At 45.8% G+C, this 18,149-nt stretch overlaps 1 protein-coding gene across 2 annotated transcripts; it reads right to left on the bottom strand.

Moving 5' to 3' along the window:
• Positions 1–418: 418 nt before the first annotated feature.
• Positions 419–16,901, bottom strand: TBC1D20 (TBC1 domain family member 20). Of its 2 annotated transcripts, none has more exons than XM_007442478.3 (8): positions 16,760–16,901; positions 11,251–11,436; positions 10,533–10,613; positions 8,931–9,117; positions 8,046–8,147; positions 6,287–6,428; positions 4,977–5,161; positions 419–3,444 (listed from the first exon to the last, which is right to left on the bottom strand). In XM_007442478.3, exons 1-8 carry the CDS (start codon positions 16,803–16,805, stop codon positions 3,186–3,188), a joined length of 1,188 nt encoding a protein of 395 aa, XP_007442540.1. In that variant the 5' UTR covers positions 16,806–16,901; the 3' UTR covers positions 419–3,185. The 2 variants fall into 2 exon arrangements, with proteins under 2 accessions (XP_007442540.1, XP_088009568.1); XM_088153442.1 differs by lacking the exon at positions 16,760–16,901 and adding an exon at positions 15,711–16,528.
• Positions 16,902–18,149: the final 1,248 nt, after the last annotated feature.

The raw sequence follows: 18,149 nt of genomic DNA, 5'->3' as shown, positions 1-18,149 counted from the left end.
TTCTACTTTTTTGCAGTGGCTTTTGACTCTTTCCAAGTGACATTTATTTCTCAAGGTTCTTGCTTTTGAGATCAGAGCCCAGGGAACCTGCTGCAATAAGATTTCCTGGGGGCACGTGGCTGGCCTTGGCCAAAACAGGCTGGCCATGTAGCGTGCCCAACTGGGGCCTTTACAATCTCACAACCATGGTTTCCTTCACCTCTGTGAGGAGGCTGATGGCTACTGTCTCCCAGCTGCACTGAGCACTGGCTGAGCTGCCCTGGGCCTGTTTCCAGGGAGGCTGGAAATAGAAGACTGATTAGTCAAAGCATAAGGAGGAAGAGGAAGGGTGGGAAGGAAGAAAAGCCTTGGTTATTTCATGTGGCCGGGGGAAGAGCTGTGGCATCTTCCTGAAAAACAGCCCACTGCCAACCTGTGCTTTAGTAAGTTAATACCGCATTTATTTATTTTATACAATTACAAGCCCTGTACAAATCTACATGTTACATACGTACATAGAGTATACAAAATAGCTACACTGTCCAGGAATTCCCATGCACGACGGGAGGGCTGTTGGTATCCCCATTTTTCTCTGCTAACTCAACTTTTGGGCTTTGCTACCTGCCTGTCCACTGTGGGGTGAAGTTAAGCACGTGACAGGTGGGCAAGATGCTCTGGACTGGTGGGCACACAACTGCAGTGGGCCCAAGCCACGGACTTCTAGGGTCACAATTGCTCTGTTGACAAGCACAGGATCACGTAAAGTTGAAGTGTCCCATCAGCTGGTATTCAGAGCAAATGCTGCCAGGCTGCTTTGTCAGAAACTGGTAACCAGGCAGGCCAGAAGCCCACACCCCTGGAGGTGTACCCTCCTGCCTGAATAGCAGCAAAGGAAAAGGGTCACCTACAGATGGTGGAGCCTCCAAGCCTCGTCTGTTCCCCTCTTCCCAGCTTCACCCTGGCAGTGGTGTCCCAGTTAATTCACCCTTGGAGGAGGCCAGGTCCTCAGCAGATGTGCATCACTGTCCTTTCCTCTGTCCAACAGAAGTGTGAATAACCAGCAAAATCCAAGGGCAAAGTTTTTTTCTAGACTGCAGGGCAAAGTCCAAATTGCTCCTATGAAGATAGAGCATCCTTTTGCCAAATGTTCCTTGATGCCTGGTTTTCTATGGGTAGGACTCTGGGTGTGGGTTGAGAGGGAGGGAGAGGAAATTACTCAAGCCTTAACAAAACCTTCTCCAAAAATAGCACTGCTAGATTCTGCTGACCGAAGCTGAACTGGTAAGACAGTTCTTACAAAATACAATGAAAGCATGAAATAGAATTTCTCTTTCTAATCACTGCATGTTTCACTTCCTATAGTTACAGCAAATTTTAGGGCTAAAATCTGGAGTTTTGGTTGGTTACTATAACAGATCCAGCAGGAGGAGGAGGAAATGCCTCTACTCTAACAAACCAGAAATCAATAGGCCACTACAAAGAAAGGGAGGGAGTGTTTCCTGCCTTAGTATTTCTCTCTACAAAGGCCATTCTCTGCCATGGCCTCATTCTTCTTTTAGGACTGATTTTTGTAAAGTGCTTTTCTTGAACACGAGCTCAGGGATTCCCCAGCCACCTACACAGGCCCCCTTCTCTTAGAGGCCTCCTCTTGGCCACAGCATGACTTGCCTCATCCCTTTTCGTCACTGCTCTTCTGATGGCACCACCTCACGCCCAGTTCTTTCTCATGATATGACACTGTATTTAGACCCCAGTTTTTGGGGAAAGAGTACCAATGGTCCCCTCCAGCTTCAGAGGTATGGTAGAGTCCAAAATTCGTCATTAAACAAGTTGGGAGACAAATGGCTGATCTGCCTAGAAACTGCTGAACAACCGTACTGCAACTGCAACTGCAAAGAAAAGGTTCAAGTCCATCCAGCTTCTTAGTTAAGGTGGTCTTTAGATCCACAAGCCCAATCCAACCCCTGGAGGAAGGCACAGTCCTTCTTGCATCACTCCCGAGCTTGTCCAGAAGAGAAGGCCAGCAAGCACATGGGAAAGACAACTTGCTGTGGGTGCCCTGGTCACCTGTCTTCCAGTATAAGCCAATCTCAGCACACAGCAGAATTAAGTGCAATGGTTTTAAAGAAGCACACACAAAGCTGAGCTCTAGGTCTTTCCATGAGGTGGAACTTCTGAAGGACATTGTGGGCTCATCCTCCAGCCTGAAGAACATGGCAGGATGAGCTTGCTGCAAACCTCGATGCTCAGCTGTCCAGTCATCCTCTCTTTGCTCAATGCATTACCCGCTGGTGCCAACCTGACAAAGTGAGCAATCCTTGGCTTGGGCATTGAAGGTAGGGGGGGTGGCTCTTACTCTTCAGATGCTTACTCTTGGCTGGTGGCTTCCAAGATGGCCAAGAACTTGTTTGCCAAAAGTAGCAAAGGTTGGGTAAGGACACTTGTGAGAGGCTTTTCTAGAGGAAGTAGAGTGGGGGAGTGGGGAATCACTGACAGAGTGCATGGGATAAAGTGAACCATCTCTGTGAGAGTCCTTCATGCAGGCAAAGAGAAACTCCCATTTTCTGTCAGGGAAAGTTCCGCATATCCCACTTTGATTTGGGTAATTATTACTGATTTTCAACTTTGATAGCAACAGACATTTTGAAAGTCCCAAGAAGATCTATTCCATGCTATAACAAGACCCACTTTCCTGCTGCTCCCTTTCTAGCTAACACAGCAGATGTCCAAAGGAGAGCCAGCAGGAGTCCAGTTCTGCTGTTGCAACTGCCCAGAAACTAGCTGCCCTCTTCCATTTTTGATAAGACAGACAATGGAATCGTTTGGAGAGGGTACTGAGATTCCCAAAGCTTATCTAAGTCAGGTCTCTCATTCAGTTAAAACTGCAGGAACACCACCGCTTTTCTCTGAATAAATGTCTTCCCTTTTCATCAAGTGGAAGCCGGAGGACAGAAGAGGTCTTCATGGAGTACAAAATGGTCAATTGCCACTTGGGTCAGCTGGCCAAAAAAGCCAGCAAAATTGGGACCATCCAGCCTGTGGCAGCCCAAGGCAACTGTCCTCCTCTATTCCAAAGGCTGCTCGTGGAAGAGAACTGATTTGTGGCCGCTACCCTGAAAACCCTGAAAGCTTGCCTTCTGCAGAGATGGCTGCCAGCCTGTGGACCATCTGGCAGGAGATGAGAGAGGGAGTGCCTTCCTTCCTTCCTAGGGAAATATTTGCAGTTCGAATTTGGGTGCCCATTCAAGGGCGCTCTTTACCACAGCCAGAGCTGCTGCCCCCAGTGCTACCGTCAGCCCCATCACTGCCAGCTTGACAAAGCGGTTGGTCCTTGGTTTTGTCGCCAAGAGTGATTTGGCGCTCTCCTCAGCTCGGAGTCGTTCTCGGAAGCGCTGCCGGAGAATGGTGTCGGGCCGCTGCTGGGCTGAAGCCAGCTCGAAGTCTTTGAAGGTGGAAGCCGCCGTTCTGAATGGGAAGAAGAAAAAGGAGGTGAGGAATGTTGTTGGAAACCCTCAGAGGGGAGAATCTTTCCCATGGTAGAGAACAGAGGGGACTTCTTGATGGACTTCGGTTGTGCAATAAATAAGGAATACTCTGAGGAGGAAAGACAAGGGAATTCCTCCCTCCAACATCAGGGATAAGATGTCCCCATGAGAGCATCCAAACCCTTGCTTTATCTTGGATACTTAGTCATTTCACAGATGGGGCCCTTTCACAATATTAATTTTCCTTTGGGGACACCTCAATAGGATTAGATCACCACAGACAATGGCAAGGAGAAGCAGACGGCTCCTGAGCACGCTTGTTATTACTAAGGAAATAACAGGAAAACTCCTCTTAATCAAGCTTAGCTCCAGGCCATCTGGAATGTCCATGTGGCTTCTCCACAGCAACATGGAACTACCTTTTTCTGGTATTTTTTTTTCAGCTTCCCAGATTGGCCTATAGCCCTGGTATTAAATCCTGGCTTTGCCAGAAGGCCTGGGGGCCAGAGGGGGGCCCGCACCTGTGGAGATGGCTGGTGGGATGATGGGTTCCCCCCCCCAGCATCTTACAGGTTTTTATAGGGCCAAAATTAGAGGAGGTTTTTAAGGGCATTTTTAATATGTTTTTTAATTATTTATAGTTTTTAGCCATCTTGGAGAGAATTGTGTTTTTTCTTTTTTATTGTGAGCTGCCCAGAGTCACCCGTGGGGGAGATGGGCGGCATACAAGCCAAACAAACAAACAAACAAACAAACAAACACATACATACATACATACATACATACCTTGGTGGCCTCCCATCTAAGTATTAACCGGGCCTGGACAAGCTTAACTACTGAGCTCAGATAATGCCAGCCAGACATGGCCACCTAGCTGGGGGTGGAGAATTCTTCAGGTTGAGCTCGACAGGTGGCAATTATATGGACACACATTCTGCATCCAAATGCCAACCAGGTCTGATGCTACCCTTATACTGTACCCCACTTTTTCTGTCCAGGGAGAAGCTGGTACGCAGGGCATGCCACAACATGGATCATGGAGCTCCACGATTGAGTGACCACTTGATCTTGGGTCTTCCCGGTCCCAGTGAAAACACCTTAATCGCTACATTCCACTGGCTCTCCTAATCCTAATCCTGGTCTGAGCAGGAGGCTCACTTTGGTTCTGCTCCCAAGAATGGCAGCTGAAATCAGTTTCTAGGATGTTCTAAAGGACCTATTCCAGAAGGTCCCAGATCAGGAGTCGGGAGACCTTGGTTCAGGTCCACCCTCAGCCCTGGGAGCAGCTCGCACTCTTCCATCTCAACCTATCTCACAGGGCTTTTACTGGGAAGAAGGGAAATAGGAGGACAGAGTGTTCCGAATGTCAACCCCCCTCCCTTCCTCTCTCTTTACTCTCCAAGGGCAAGGAGCAAACACGTGGACTGAGTGCCACTAAGGCTCATCTCAGTCCTCCTTCAGGGATGGCGGCATGGACCCTGCCTGGCAAAAACTCCAGGGGCCTTTCCTCACCTCTCGGCTTGCTGCTGAGCAGCTTCCTGAGCAAGCTTTGATGGGGGAAACTGAACAAAGAGGTCTCCAGCCCGACTGATGAGTGTCTCGTAAGGAAGATCCTGGGGAATCTGGGATAAGAGATGGTGGACGGAAGCCATGTCACAGTCGCAGGCCAGAACTTCTGATGCCCGATGGAGCACAATCTGCAAAGAGAAGCAGCACCCAGGAACTCACTTTGGCCAACTGGCAGCACCAGCGTTTCCCTCTTCCTGGTCTATGACAAGGAGTCCAAAGGCTTCTACTGAAGCCTACCACAAGGGCTCTTCCCTTGTCTTACTAGGCATGGACATCCCTTACATTGCCCTTTTCAGTGGGGCAGAATCATGTCTGGACGTGGTATATCCGCTTTGCACGTCAGCATCTCTCTTCTGTGAATGGGGGAAAAGGCATTAAAAAAACTTCAGTGAAGTTCAGTAGAAGCAGATATGAAAGGCTGAGGCTTTTTATTCCAGAAGGAAGGACAAGTATAAAGGGGGACCTGGTGGAAATGTTGAAGTTTAGGGTGTGGAAAAGGCAGCTGTGAAGAAATAACATCTGAATACCATCAATTAAAACCTGAATGTTGAAAGATTCAGAAGAGATAAAAGAAACCACTACTCGCCCACGTGTACAATATGTTGCTATAAGCTGGAACAGTTCTTATTGCTTGGGACGGCTTTAAAATGCACAAGCCAAATTCATGGAAAATAAGGTTATGAAGACTATATAGTCATGATGACTATATATATGACCTCACTATTTAAACAGGCCTTGGGTCCGAATGATATTTTTTTCCTTGAGCTGTTGTTTTTGGCTCTTATATAGGTGATTTTATTGATTATCTTATATGATGATACTATTTTCTCCTGTATGTTTTTGCCGTGGCTGACAGAAAATTGTATGCCACTCCGAGTCAGTTCTAACTGGCGTGTCTTGTAAGTTCAGGTAGGAAGATGGAGGAAGGGAAGGGAAGGGAAGGGAAGGGAAGGGAAGGGAAGGGAAGGGAAGGGAAGGGAAGGGAAGGGAAGGGAAGGGAAGGGAAGGGAAGGGAAGGGAAGGGAAGGGAAGGGAAGGGAAGGGAAGGGGATGTTCCCTGATGAAAAGGTTGAGTCAGATGCTGTTATGCTTCATGCCCTCCTTTTGGGGTTCTGAGAGGCTCCTGGTTGGCCCCTCTGGGATCACAGGACTAGAGACCAATAAAACTTTGGTCCTATTCACAATGGCTCTCCTTCTCCTTCTCCGTTTAAAATCAATGCTTGGTCCAATTCGTTTTCCCTGCTGTCACCTACCACTGCTGCAAAGTAGATGGGCATCAGCGGGTGACAGGCTAGGAAGAAGTCATATAACCGCACCACGTGCCTGAAGTCAGACAAGACGTGTCCAAACCAAGTGATCAGCCAGCTGAGGGCAAAGATGGTTCCCACTTCGGCCCTGTGCAAAAAAGGAAAGAAAGTTCCATATGAAAAGCCTGCCACCCAGGAAACAGATCTGACTCTTTTTCCTTTCCTCAGAGCATAGACACGGCTGCAGCTGGTGTTTCCCTTTTTCTTTTAAGGGAAACACCAGTTGAGCCTGAAAAAGAAGGTACCAGTTGGATCCACAGCTACCCCCACCCCAATTTTGAGGTTAAATTCTTGGGGGGGGACTCCGTAAGGAGTCATAGGAACTTCTTGCTCAGTTCAAAACATTAACACTAATAAAAATTAAATGTGTCCCTATAAAATCACATTCAGAAGCAGCAGAAGTTTCCCAAATGATTACCAACCCTACCCCCAAGACCAGCTATCCAGCCCAACTGCCTGACATCCCAGTCCTGCTTTAGAAAGGGACTGCTGCACCAGGCAAGCTGCATCAACTCCCTTCAGAGACCAAACCCCAAATTCCTTGCTTCGGAAAAACTTCCCACGCACCATCCCAATGACTGAAGCTGGAGAGAGGAAGTCTTGCTGGTGGCTGTGGAGTGTCGGGCCCAGAAAGGGCTCTATCAAGAGACAACAGTTCCCACAAACAGACTGCACTGTTCTTTGGTGACCCAGGATCCCAGTTTCAGCCTCTTTTCACTCTGTGAAACATTTTGGTGCATAAGTAGTACGTATTCTGCAAAACAGGCCTTGGCTTGGTTCCAGAGATCCTAGAATATCCTCTCTTTGGAAGGTACAACTAACATTTCTCTCTCCCAATAGGCATTTTTAAAACCAAGGGTTAATATTTTTCTTATAATGGTTCCAGAGATTTAAAATTCATTAGAAATGTCACTGGATTGTGAATTTTATGGTATACATTATCTGATGGGTATATCTGTGCTCAAATAGGCATGTTAAAATGCTTCAAATATGCAAACAAATTTTTTAAAAATTGCATTTCAGGGCATTTTACAAAGCAGCAGGAGTGAAGAAGTAAACAAATCCACAGCCTGGTGGAAAAAATTATTTTGCAGAGTCGTGTTCTGTGCTAAGTGACATGTGGTTTGCTCACATTTTATGTACAGTGTGAACCAACCATTGTGGTTCAGGCAATGGGTCTGAGAGCTCTGCAGAATCTGTGAATCTAGCCACTGTGACTTAATTTACAAAATATGTCTACCTCAAACCACATCTTAGCACGAAACATTGGGAATGGGACTAAACAAAAACTTCCACGCTTGTGAACAACTGATGTTGAAATCTGGATGAGAAAAGAATGGAGTGTTTTTTACTATTCTGTCCACTGAAGACATGCTGATTCTAACACGCTTACAGGATAACTCACTTAGATATTACACAGGAATTCCTGATCTGAAGAGCAATTTAGGAACAAGAGTGCATGGTATCTTCTATGAAGGTGGCCCAGGTTGAACCAGAATCCAGCAGATCATACTAGTAGGGAAGGTCTGGAAGTCACTAAGAGATTCATAGCATTCACCAAGTTCTGTTTCTCCTACCAAGAACCTTGCAGGACAAGCACCAAGGAAACCACCAGCACAGTTCCAGTTACAGCAACAACGGGATTTCCAGGGCCCCAGGTTTGTTGGATACTTGAAAGAAAAGGAAGTCCCCAAACTTAGTCTACCTCTGCATGAAATCGTGGAGATCCGGGTTCACTTGGTCTATAATGGGCATCAGGTAATTTAAGATGTGCTTGGTGTTATCCATCGTTGGATCCATAAAATCCCTGCAACCAACACAGGATTAGCCAAGCTATAATGCAACAATGGTGAAGCCGCACCCTGCCTCCCCCGACATCACTGAGAAGGAACAACACTAAGGACACAGTACAAGTGACGCAAACTGCAATTCAAGAAAATAGTAGTTTATTGTACTCCTCAAAGGATGTTTAGGAAAGGCCGATGGTCAGCCATTTTGCTATTAGTGGAGGGGATGTTGAGTCATGATTTGGGTGTGTCCTACGGTTGTCCTGTTTTGGTTTAAAGTTCAGAAGTTTGTTCATTTGGTTTTGGGAAAGGAAGTAAGGGTTAAAGATGTGAACATGATGTTGGAACTAGATACCAAAAATATGCTATGTAAAGATTTAGAAAGAAGTTTGGATCATATTATACACGAGTGTAGCAAAAAGGATTGTTGCATTAGAGTGGAAAAATATTGCTATTCTGGATTTTAAATGCAGGATGGAGAGCACAGGATGTGTTTACTCTCTGCTTTTGAATTGGAAAGATTCAAGATGAAATATTATTCTGCGTGGGTATGTGTTGTTTAAACCAGAGCTATTTTGTATAATACCTGCACTGCATTAGATCTATTTCTTTTCTCATTCTCATATTTCTTTTGTATCTATGTTTGTTTCCTGGTTTCTATAGTAAGCAATGCAATATTAAAAAGCAAAAACCAGAAACCAAACCCTGTCTCTAGAACCAAATGTTCATGCTGACCAGCAACCCAGGAGCTATGATTAGGCCTGCAAACTGAGCTACAGATATTCTGACAGATAAAAGGGTACCTGAGGTGATGGGTTGAAAGTTTTTCCACAAGGGTGGCGGCCACTCTCTCCCCCACGACGAGAAGAAATGTGACCACGATGTCATGGTAGCCCTGGTAATAATGGAGCTGTGGGTTGCGCTGCAGAACTTGCAGGATGCAGTCTATCAACTCTTCCTGCAGTCCCTCCCTTTGCTCATCTGGCATATCTAGGGGGAGGGAAAGAGAATGAGTGAGCACAGGGAGGCAATGCAAGAAGGAAGAAGCAGAGAAACCAGCTTATCCGAATCCTATTCCCCTATAGGAACTGCCAGGCTAGGACTGACGACCTATTGCTATCTTTCTGGATTCGTGCTAAAGAGCAGCAAGTAAAATTGACAGGAGATTTCTGGGTTTATGATGTCGTCATTCCCATCATCATCCTTAAAATATGGCACACAATTCCTGCACGGCTGAACTTGTGAAAGCAAAGGCGCTGTTTGCTTAAAATGTTGCTTCTTGTCCTTGATTCTTCTGCAACAAAGTCTAGTCAGCTGTTGCTAGTTTTTCAGCATCCCTGCCTGATAGTGGATATCCTATGATCCAAGGAATCCGAGCACACTTCCCATATAATTTATTTTTCCTCCAATCAAAAGACAGCCTTGGCCTCATGAAGCATCAATATAGCTCCAGTGCCCAGATGGAAAGAGAAATGGCAAAGGCAGAAGGTTTTAGATATCTGGCTCTAAGATGGCTGGATAGGGAATTCTGGGAGTTGAAGTCCACACATCTTAAAGTTGCTGAGGTTGAGAAACACTGCTCTAGCATCTCAAGTCGCAACGGGCTCTGAGAGCAGCAGGACAGGGAAATGCAATGCTGCACACATTACCGAGTGAGGGCAATCCCCAGTCACATTCAGCAGATGAACACTTTGTACAGTATGTTTCTGTATTTAGTTGATTTGAATTGCAAATCCAAATGGGAGACACTTTTACTAGCCATTGTGCAGGAAGAATTATGGTTCAACAATTACACTTTACAAACAGGCTCCTAATGTTTCAGCTCCAAATGCCCTGGGCTGCCAGATCAGTTCCTGATTCGGTGAGTAACAAGTACAAAAACCTGGTCCTTTTTCTATACAGGGTGTACCAAAACCTTTAGTGCAGTTTTAAGCATGACTTACTTTGGGTGCGTTAGCAAACAAATAGCATGATAAGAACTTGTGGTTTAAGAGCAGCCCAACACGTTGCAATCAGTAGCTAAAAGCAACCCGTTTAGCACTGCTGAAGCAATACCCCACTGGCCAAGAGGAAACCCAAGGCAGATAAACCAGGGGAAGGCCTCTCTAAAGACTGACTGGGGTGTTGCTATAGCCACAATATCGCAAGTGCTAGGTTAAGCTGGGAAGGGATCCTGTAACATGAGAACATTCAGCTCTCCTGGTTTTTTAGCAAGGAAGCCTGGGAACAACCGTTCTGCAGGAAGAGTCAGCAGAGCTGCAGAACGAACAGCAGGCTGCTGCAGAACTGTAACCCTTATGCTTCTCTGGGGGATGCTGCAGTAAATGAGCCTGTCTCAACTGAAGTAATTCTGCAAGACACTCAGGAGCTTCGTGGTCAGAAAGAGGATTGATTGTTCACGATACCTGGAGGGAAACGTCGGAGGGATCGCCTCACATCCAACAATACTTGCTGATAATCTTTGCTATTCTCCCGAAGTTCTTCCTCTAAGAGGAACAGCAAAGGATGTTACAGTTAATTATACTTACAAAGAAAGGCTCGGAAGCTAAGAAAATATGCAATTAAACCATAAAGACTTCAAGTGAGAACCGCTTTATCATCCGACATCTCTGCAAAGCAGAAAATCACAAGGAGTTTGGCTTTCCAACTAACCAATTTTATTAAAAGGCACACACTGCAGCTCACAAAAACCTGTGCCTTTTAATAACATTGGTTAGTTGGAAAAGGTGCTACCAGACTCCTGATTTTTTGCCACCATAGACTAACACGGCTCTCCCCCTATAATCTCTGCAAAGCAGCTTCCTCTTCACTGAAAAAAATAAACCATGACAATGCCATCCGTCATACACACTTGGACTCTGTATAGACATTGCCATCTGTACAGCCTAAAACTACGGAAACTCTTACAGGACTCTGGACATTTTAAATTCTTTAAGATCCTAGTGATTTCTGATTTGCTTTTCATAGCCTACACATGTCAGAAGGGCTGTCAAAAAACAACCATGAGTTTATGAGAAGCAACAGAAGAGAGATCTGCTGGAACGCCCTCGATGTAGGTGGGCTCACACCCCACCCCTACGCTCCAAGGCTTGGCAGGTGGTGGCAAGAGCCAGGGGCCTTCACCTGGTGTAGGGAGCAGGTCATCTATGTTCACGTTGAGCAGTTTGGGCCATACTTTGCAGCGAATCTCATCCACGAGGAGACCTCCTTCGCTGATAGCCATGCGCCGGAGGGGAGCAATGTCAACAGGCTCATTGTTTAGCACTTGGTAGATCTCGGCTATTTTTCTCTTTTGCTTTGCGTCAAAATCTGAAAGAGACATACAGTAAAACCCAAGTACGAATTAGTCAAGTCCCATTTCTCCCACCAACTGGCACTGGCCTCAACTCAACATCAAAGCCCGCCAGGGGCAAAAAGGAAGTCCAACAGACATCAGTCTAGCCACCTCACATGGATTTTCAGAATGTAGTCACATCCTTGCTTCATAACCATAAAGGCAACTGACAAAACAAACATTCCCATTTTAGAAGAATGCTTTTTTAGGAACACAGCATCCACCTTTTATAAAAAAATGAGATTTAATTTATTTTTAACAATGTAAAGCAGCAAAGGTGAAAAGTATCCAATGCTCCTAGACCACTGTTTTTCAACCTTGACAACTTGAAGATGTGTGGACTTCAACTCCCAGAATTCCCTAGCCAGCCATGCTGGCTAGGGAATTCTGGGAGTTGAAGTCCATACCTCTTGAAGTTCCCAAGGTTGAGAAACACTGGCCTAGATGTTTTGCATTTAAATAACGATTTGCAGCTACACATCCCGATTAAAGCCAGGAAAAAGTGGGTAATCATCACCTATTTATTTTACATGCTTCATCATCACCAGGACAAGGAAACTACTGGAAAAAAACCCCCCACAATAGCCTGAATGAGTCCAGAACAAAGTAGCACAACCTGTTTGCATTTAAAGCCTCTTTCATAACATTCCCTTTGTCCTACTTTCATCCCTAAAGTCCACTTTTAGAATTCATATTCAAACAGTCTGATTGGAAGGGTTTAATCTGGAAACTACTGTCATTTAGCCTGGATTTGTTAGAACACCTACTAACCTAAATTATTTGAATCCTTGATATTTACAAAAGCATCTTAAAAACTGGAATATGTAACTATCCGGCCTGTCCAGCTGTGGGTGGTGAGATGGTGTGAATTTCACAAGTTCTAAAGAATATAACACTGAAACGTATCAGGATACTTGACCCAAATACATTTCGGAATAAGTAGGCCAAATGAACAGAAAAATGGTTAAATACAAATTGTAAAAGGACGAATACTGATGCTATAATGTTGTTTCACTGACCTTAGTCAGCCCAAAAACTGCTTTGCAATTTGGGAGATGCCTAAAGCAGGAGAATTCTTTTCAGCTAAGCCTCATCTCATGATCTTATAGCACCATGCTGAATTTGCTTTATAGGAAAATCCCATCATTGGGATTTTTAACTTCAATCCTGTCTTCCATTTCTGCCATTCCTAATTGAAAAACAGGAAGATGAACGCTGTCTCCCCTAGTTGCTACATGGCAATATATGATGACAGCAGAAGTAGCATGTAGAGAAAAAAAATAGGACACAAGATGAGATAGACATCAAAGATTTGCATAATATGTTTATCCTGATTACTGGATTAACTCATTTTCTGGGTTCATACCACATACAAAACCACCTAAAAAGTCAATCCTAACTACAACTAAAAAAAAGTTAGCGAGCTATGGCAATGCAGCTGTCAATGTAGCCAGCAAAAACATGCCTGAAATACTTTTTCTTTTTTTAAAAAAGAGAGAATCCAAAGAATCCAAGGGGGGGGGGGGGGAAGAAAGAAAGAAAATCCAAAACCCAGAGCACAGAAGATCAGTGAAGCTCAGAACCAGATTTATTTATGTATTAAATCTATATGCTGCCCAACTTCCAGAGACGCTGGGTGGTTATGTGAAGTTATAAAGTTATATGAACAACATACAGTATGCCTTCCTTTTTCTTTATAAATTATTTTCTCTTTAACTCTGTCAAATGCCAAATTAAAAAAAAAAAAAACAGTCGCAAATATAGAGTTGGAAGGGATCACCCAGTCAAACCAAATCAATCTTCATTACAGTCATAGACCAGCCTAATCGACCCTCTGCCTAGCACAGGAATCACTGTATCCCTGACAGGTAGACACCCAGCCTCTGTTTAAACCAGTGCTTCTCGGCAGCTTGAAAAGGTGTGGACTTCAACAATGTGTGGAGTTGAAGTCCACACATCTTCAAGTTGTCAAGGTTGAGAAGCACTGGTTTAAACTCTTCCAGTGAAGGAGAATGTACCACCTCTCAAGACAATCTCTTCCATTGTTCAACAGCTCTTGTTCAACAATACTACTATGTTGTCAGTTAAACCTGTTGTTTTTATCTCCTGGAACAACCCTGAACAACTTCTGCTCCACCTTCTAAGGATGACAGCCCTTCTGACGTATCTACAATGGTTTCTTAAAGCGCCTTCCATTTTTTCTTCTCACTCAAACATTATGCCTTTCGCTAATAGCTCTGCCAATTCCAACGGAGCCACCAAATAAATCACATCGAGACAGGAGCTCTTTCTTGTACTAATGCTCCAAAAGCTTTTCAGTCATCTCGTGACAGGGCTTTTTAAATGTCAATAGCCACCATTTGCTGGGAGTCACAATTGCAAGATTGCCGGAGCAAAGGGCAGGCCCGGAGCCAGAAACAGAGTTGGCGTTTCTGTCAACTATCTGAATCGATTCTTTGCATTCAGCTTCTCAAATCTCGGCCAGAGAATTACGGATTTATTTGCTGGGCTAGCAAGGCAACGTAGTGAACCATCAGCTTAATGACCCACGAGAAAGAAGCAGCACCAGAGTTACAGTAGGATCAGCCGGTCCTAACTGCCTGTTCTTCTCTAGGGCCCTGCTAATGGAAAAGCATGGTATTTTTGTTCCTAGCATCAAAGTGAAGATGCTGTCCCCAAGGTCAGTTATGGGATGTCATCAGGTGAACACATTTCAGCACCACGTTTGTTTGCGAAAACACCTCCAAGCAGTGTATGTAATTAAAATAAAAGAGAAAATGAGATAGAAACAAATACAATGATGGCTAGTTAAAAACATTCAACATGAAATTTATGTATTTTAAAAGGAAGGAGAGGTTGGGGAGGGAACAACATTCACCCAAGGAAGATGTGGGTGAAAAAAATCAGCCTCTGCCACAGTGTTTCTCAAGCTTGGCAACTTGAAGATGTGTGGACAACTCCCAGAATTCCCCAGCCAGCATGGCTGGCTGGGGAATTCTGGGAGTTGAAGTTCACACATCTTCAAGTTGCCAAGGTTGAGAAATACTGCTCTATCACGTGCCTAAAAGACTTAATAGAAGATAGTCCCAACCTGCCCCCCAAAAAAGGAAAATAGTCCCAACCTGCCCCCCAAAAAAGGAAAAGCAACCCAAGAAGCAGACGTCACTCCAACTTGTTTAAGGCTTTTGATGTCAGCTCTAAACTTGACCAGTAGCTGACAGGCAACCATTCTAGTTGCTTCAATGCAGGGCTGCTGGGGGTGTGGGGTCAACAACCTCAAGATGACAGCTGCAGCTGTGTAATTGAAGCCCCAGCCCTTCTGAATGTGCATCATGCATGACACATGTTAAAAAAGGGGGGAGGGGGCTTTGATTGCATTATCTTGGCCACCAACTTGATTTTTCTGGCCCCCTCTGTAGACACCCCTGCTTCAACAGCTGTTCACAGTTCTCAATGAGCATGATCTCTTACTGTTTGCAGCCCCTTATCAATGTAGGTAAGTATCAACATTTGAATTGAAGGTAATGTTCATGGATAGTTAGAAGCCAAGAGAAGCATTAGATCCTTGTATTTCCCCAATGGATGGAAAGAAGCAGAAACCTGAAACGGTCAAGGGTACTTTGCACTTACAGGTGGTCCTTGACTTACAACCATTCATTTAACAACCGTTCGAAGTTACAGCAGCACTGAAAAAAAGTGCCTTCCTTTCATCCCAGGGTTACATGACCGCCATTTGTAACCTTCCCAGGGGAATTCCCACAAGCAGAGTCAATTGGTGAAGCTGGATTCACTTAACAACCATGGCAAAAAAGGTCGTAAAATTGGACACGACTCACTTAACAACCGCATTGCTTAGTGATGGAAATTCTGTTCCCTATTGTGGTTGTAAGTCGAGAACTACCTGTATTATTTCAACTTGGCAGCTCACCGCCACCATAAAACTCTGGCCAGTTGTTCTGCAAAGACGCGTGGATACAGATATTTCCTTAGCATCAAAGGAATTAGTGCCTTTTGAGCATCAACTCTTCCTCTGACAATTACAGTGACTGAAATGGCTATTAAAAACACACACACATTCAGACCTGGAAATTTAGAACACTACTCTTTGTTTTCAGCAAAGGCTCAACGCCTAAAAATGCAACTTGAGCAAGAAACGTGCCAAAGTGCAAAACTCCTGACAATATGCTGATTCCAGCTTCTGCCAAGGAAATCCTAACTGATTTACAACACTCCCTGTTGCTCTCCTCACCTGCGTTTACCGCTAAATTGCTGGAGGGTCCGTAGAGCAGGCCAGAAGCCCTCCGGCCTTGGCGCCTGCAGGAGGCAGCGCTCTTTCTCCCCCCCCCCCGCGTCCCCTTGGTGGACAGCTGGGGACTCTAGTTCTCCCCCCTCAGTATGCAAGGCCAGCAAAAACAAACTGTCGCGTGTGTAAAAGATTTAATAGGAAACCAGGGACAGAGGAACTTTAGACGCGTCTGCTGCCTTGAGTAATACCTATTAAAAAGGCGGGAAGAATAATAATAATGATAGTAAGGGTTCTGAGGAGAACGCCCTGGGTTAGATATGACAGATGGCCCGAACTGGGTTTGCAGCTGGCCATATCTCAGCCCCAAGAGCTGCAGGTTGCCACTAAGCGGGTCGTGTCAAGCCACAATAGGCGGCTCCCTGGAAACCCCGGCGCAGGCCTGCGGCCGGCCTGCGGTGGGCGGGAGGAAGAGCGCCGGCGCTTCCCCGCCCGCTCCGCTCCCGCCCTTGAGGGTCCCCCGCGATGTCTGCGCGCCAGGCTGGCAGGCCGCGCTGCCACCTGCAGCACCGGGCCGCAGGGGAGCAGATTCTTCACTGTTCAAAGGAACGGAAGGACGGCAGCTGCCTCTGCCCCACGTTCTGGGCAGCGGGGCGGGGGGGCCCAACAGGAGGGGGCAGCGGCCTCCTTCCCCCTCTCAACAAGGCGTGCGAGAGAAGCCATCTGGTAACCACGCCCTGCGGGAAGCAGAGGCTTTAACAGCCGAAAGGCTTGCCCGGTTGAACTTCTGCCTGCCCGGCCGTCCTCCCCGGGGCTGCCTCTGAGTCTTGGGAAAAGGAGGGGGCAAATAAGTCCCTCATTGCCCGCCTCCTCGCGGAGCCGCCGCTTCCGATTGGCTCCTGCTGCTCCGTCAGAGGAGGAGCGGGCGGGTCCTCCAGGACCACGCCCCCTTTCTCTCCTCACAGCATCAAGTTACCTCAGCGAAGGCCTCGCCCTCCCTTGAGATCGTGAGCCGGCGGGCGGCCCAGCTCCGGAGCAAGCGCCAGCCTACGTACCTCGTCCCCCGTTGTCATGCAGCCGTGGCGGCCTCGGCTGGGCCATGGTCTCCGGCCACCGCAGAGGATCATCCCGGCGGCCTGCCGGACTCCGTGTCTTCCCTTTTCCCCTTCCACCCACTTGGTCCCGCCTTCCGCTTACGTCACCGCTACCGCCACCAACCGCCGGCGGCACACGCTGCGGAGGCGTAAACAGCCGATCGCACGCCCTCGGGGCGCATGCGCCGGCCCTCCCACCTCTTGCGATGAATAAAGGCGGGACTTCCCTAGGAAGATGGAAAAGGATAGAGTGATGCGCAGGCGGAGCTTGAGGGATGAAAAACCAAAAACATAGAGATAGGAATATAGACTCGGCCTCTGCTTTAGTTCGGAGTGCCTGCTTGAAAAGTCGACAATGCAGAAGGCACCTTTTCTTTATGAGATTGACATGCTGCCTGTTTGTTCAGAAAGAACATTCAAGGCAGATTACAATTAAAACAGCCCTTCCAGATGTAAAGTGACTGAGTGAATGTACCTGCACAACTGGAAGATGAAAACAAATATTTATGTATTACAATTGTTTATATTTCACTTTTCAGGAAGAAACTCCACCTGAAGCAACTTTCAAGCAATATAAATAAGTCCAAATAAGAATAAACACTATTTCAAAACAAAAATATTCCAAGATCCTTCTCTGGTGGGGGAGATAATGAAAGGAGAGAAGTGATGGCAGTGTCTGGGGAATGCGTTTTTGAAAAGAGAAGTTCTTTGATGCCTAGGAGACCACATTTTACAGGAACTAATTTTAGAATCAATTATCAATTTTTTCAGGGCAGCGTGTTACATTTCACACATCTCCAAGATCTTGTATATCAAACGGATGCAGATTATTTATTAGATTTCTGCCCCACCTTTCATTCATGAGCTGGAGGGGGTGTACCTGGTGCTTCCTTCTCCCATGTATATGTTTGCACAGGTTTTCTTGTTTAAACCTATTAAAATGATACAAAGATATGTACTCTGAAAAATAGGATTTACTAGGATATACCACTGGAATACAAAACACCATACAACCTTGTATAAAATTTTCATAAATTTAGGTTTAATAGTACTAATACAGATGTACTATGTATATATTCAGCAGTATATAGATATTTGAATTCAATTAAATGGAAGTAACCCTTTAGTTGACACTCTATAGAACCAAAAGTTGGACTCTGAAGAAGGAGGATAGGAAAATATTGATGCTTGGAGAAGATGCTTGAGAATACTATGGACAGCCAACAAAACCAACAAATGGGTTATTGAACAAATCAATCCAGAATTCTCCCTCGAGGCACAACTGACCAGGCTCAAATTATCCTACTTTGGACACGTTATGCGAAGACCCAGCTCTCTGGAGGAGGCTCTG

This window comes from Python bivittatus, unplaced genomic scaffold (assembly GCF_059951505.1).
Source record: "Python bivittatus isolate LINGU-HERP-01145 unplaced genomic scaffold, Pbiv_v1 ctg000700_np1212, whole genome shotgun sequence".
NCBI classification, from domain to species: domain Eukaryota; kingdom Metazoa; phylum Chordata; class Lepidosauria; order Squamata; family Pythonidae; genus Python; species Python bivittatus.
Note: the sequence above shows the minus strand (reverse complement) of the source record. Positions and strands in the feature narration are given on the sequence as shown.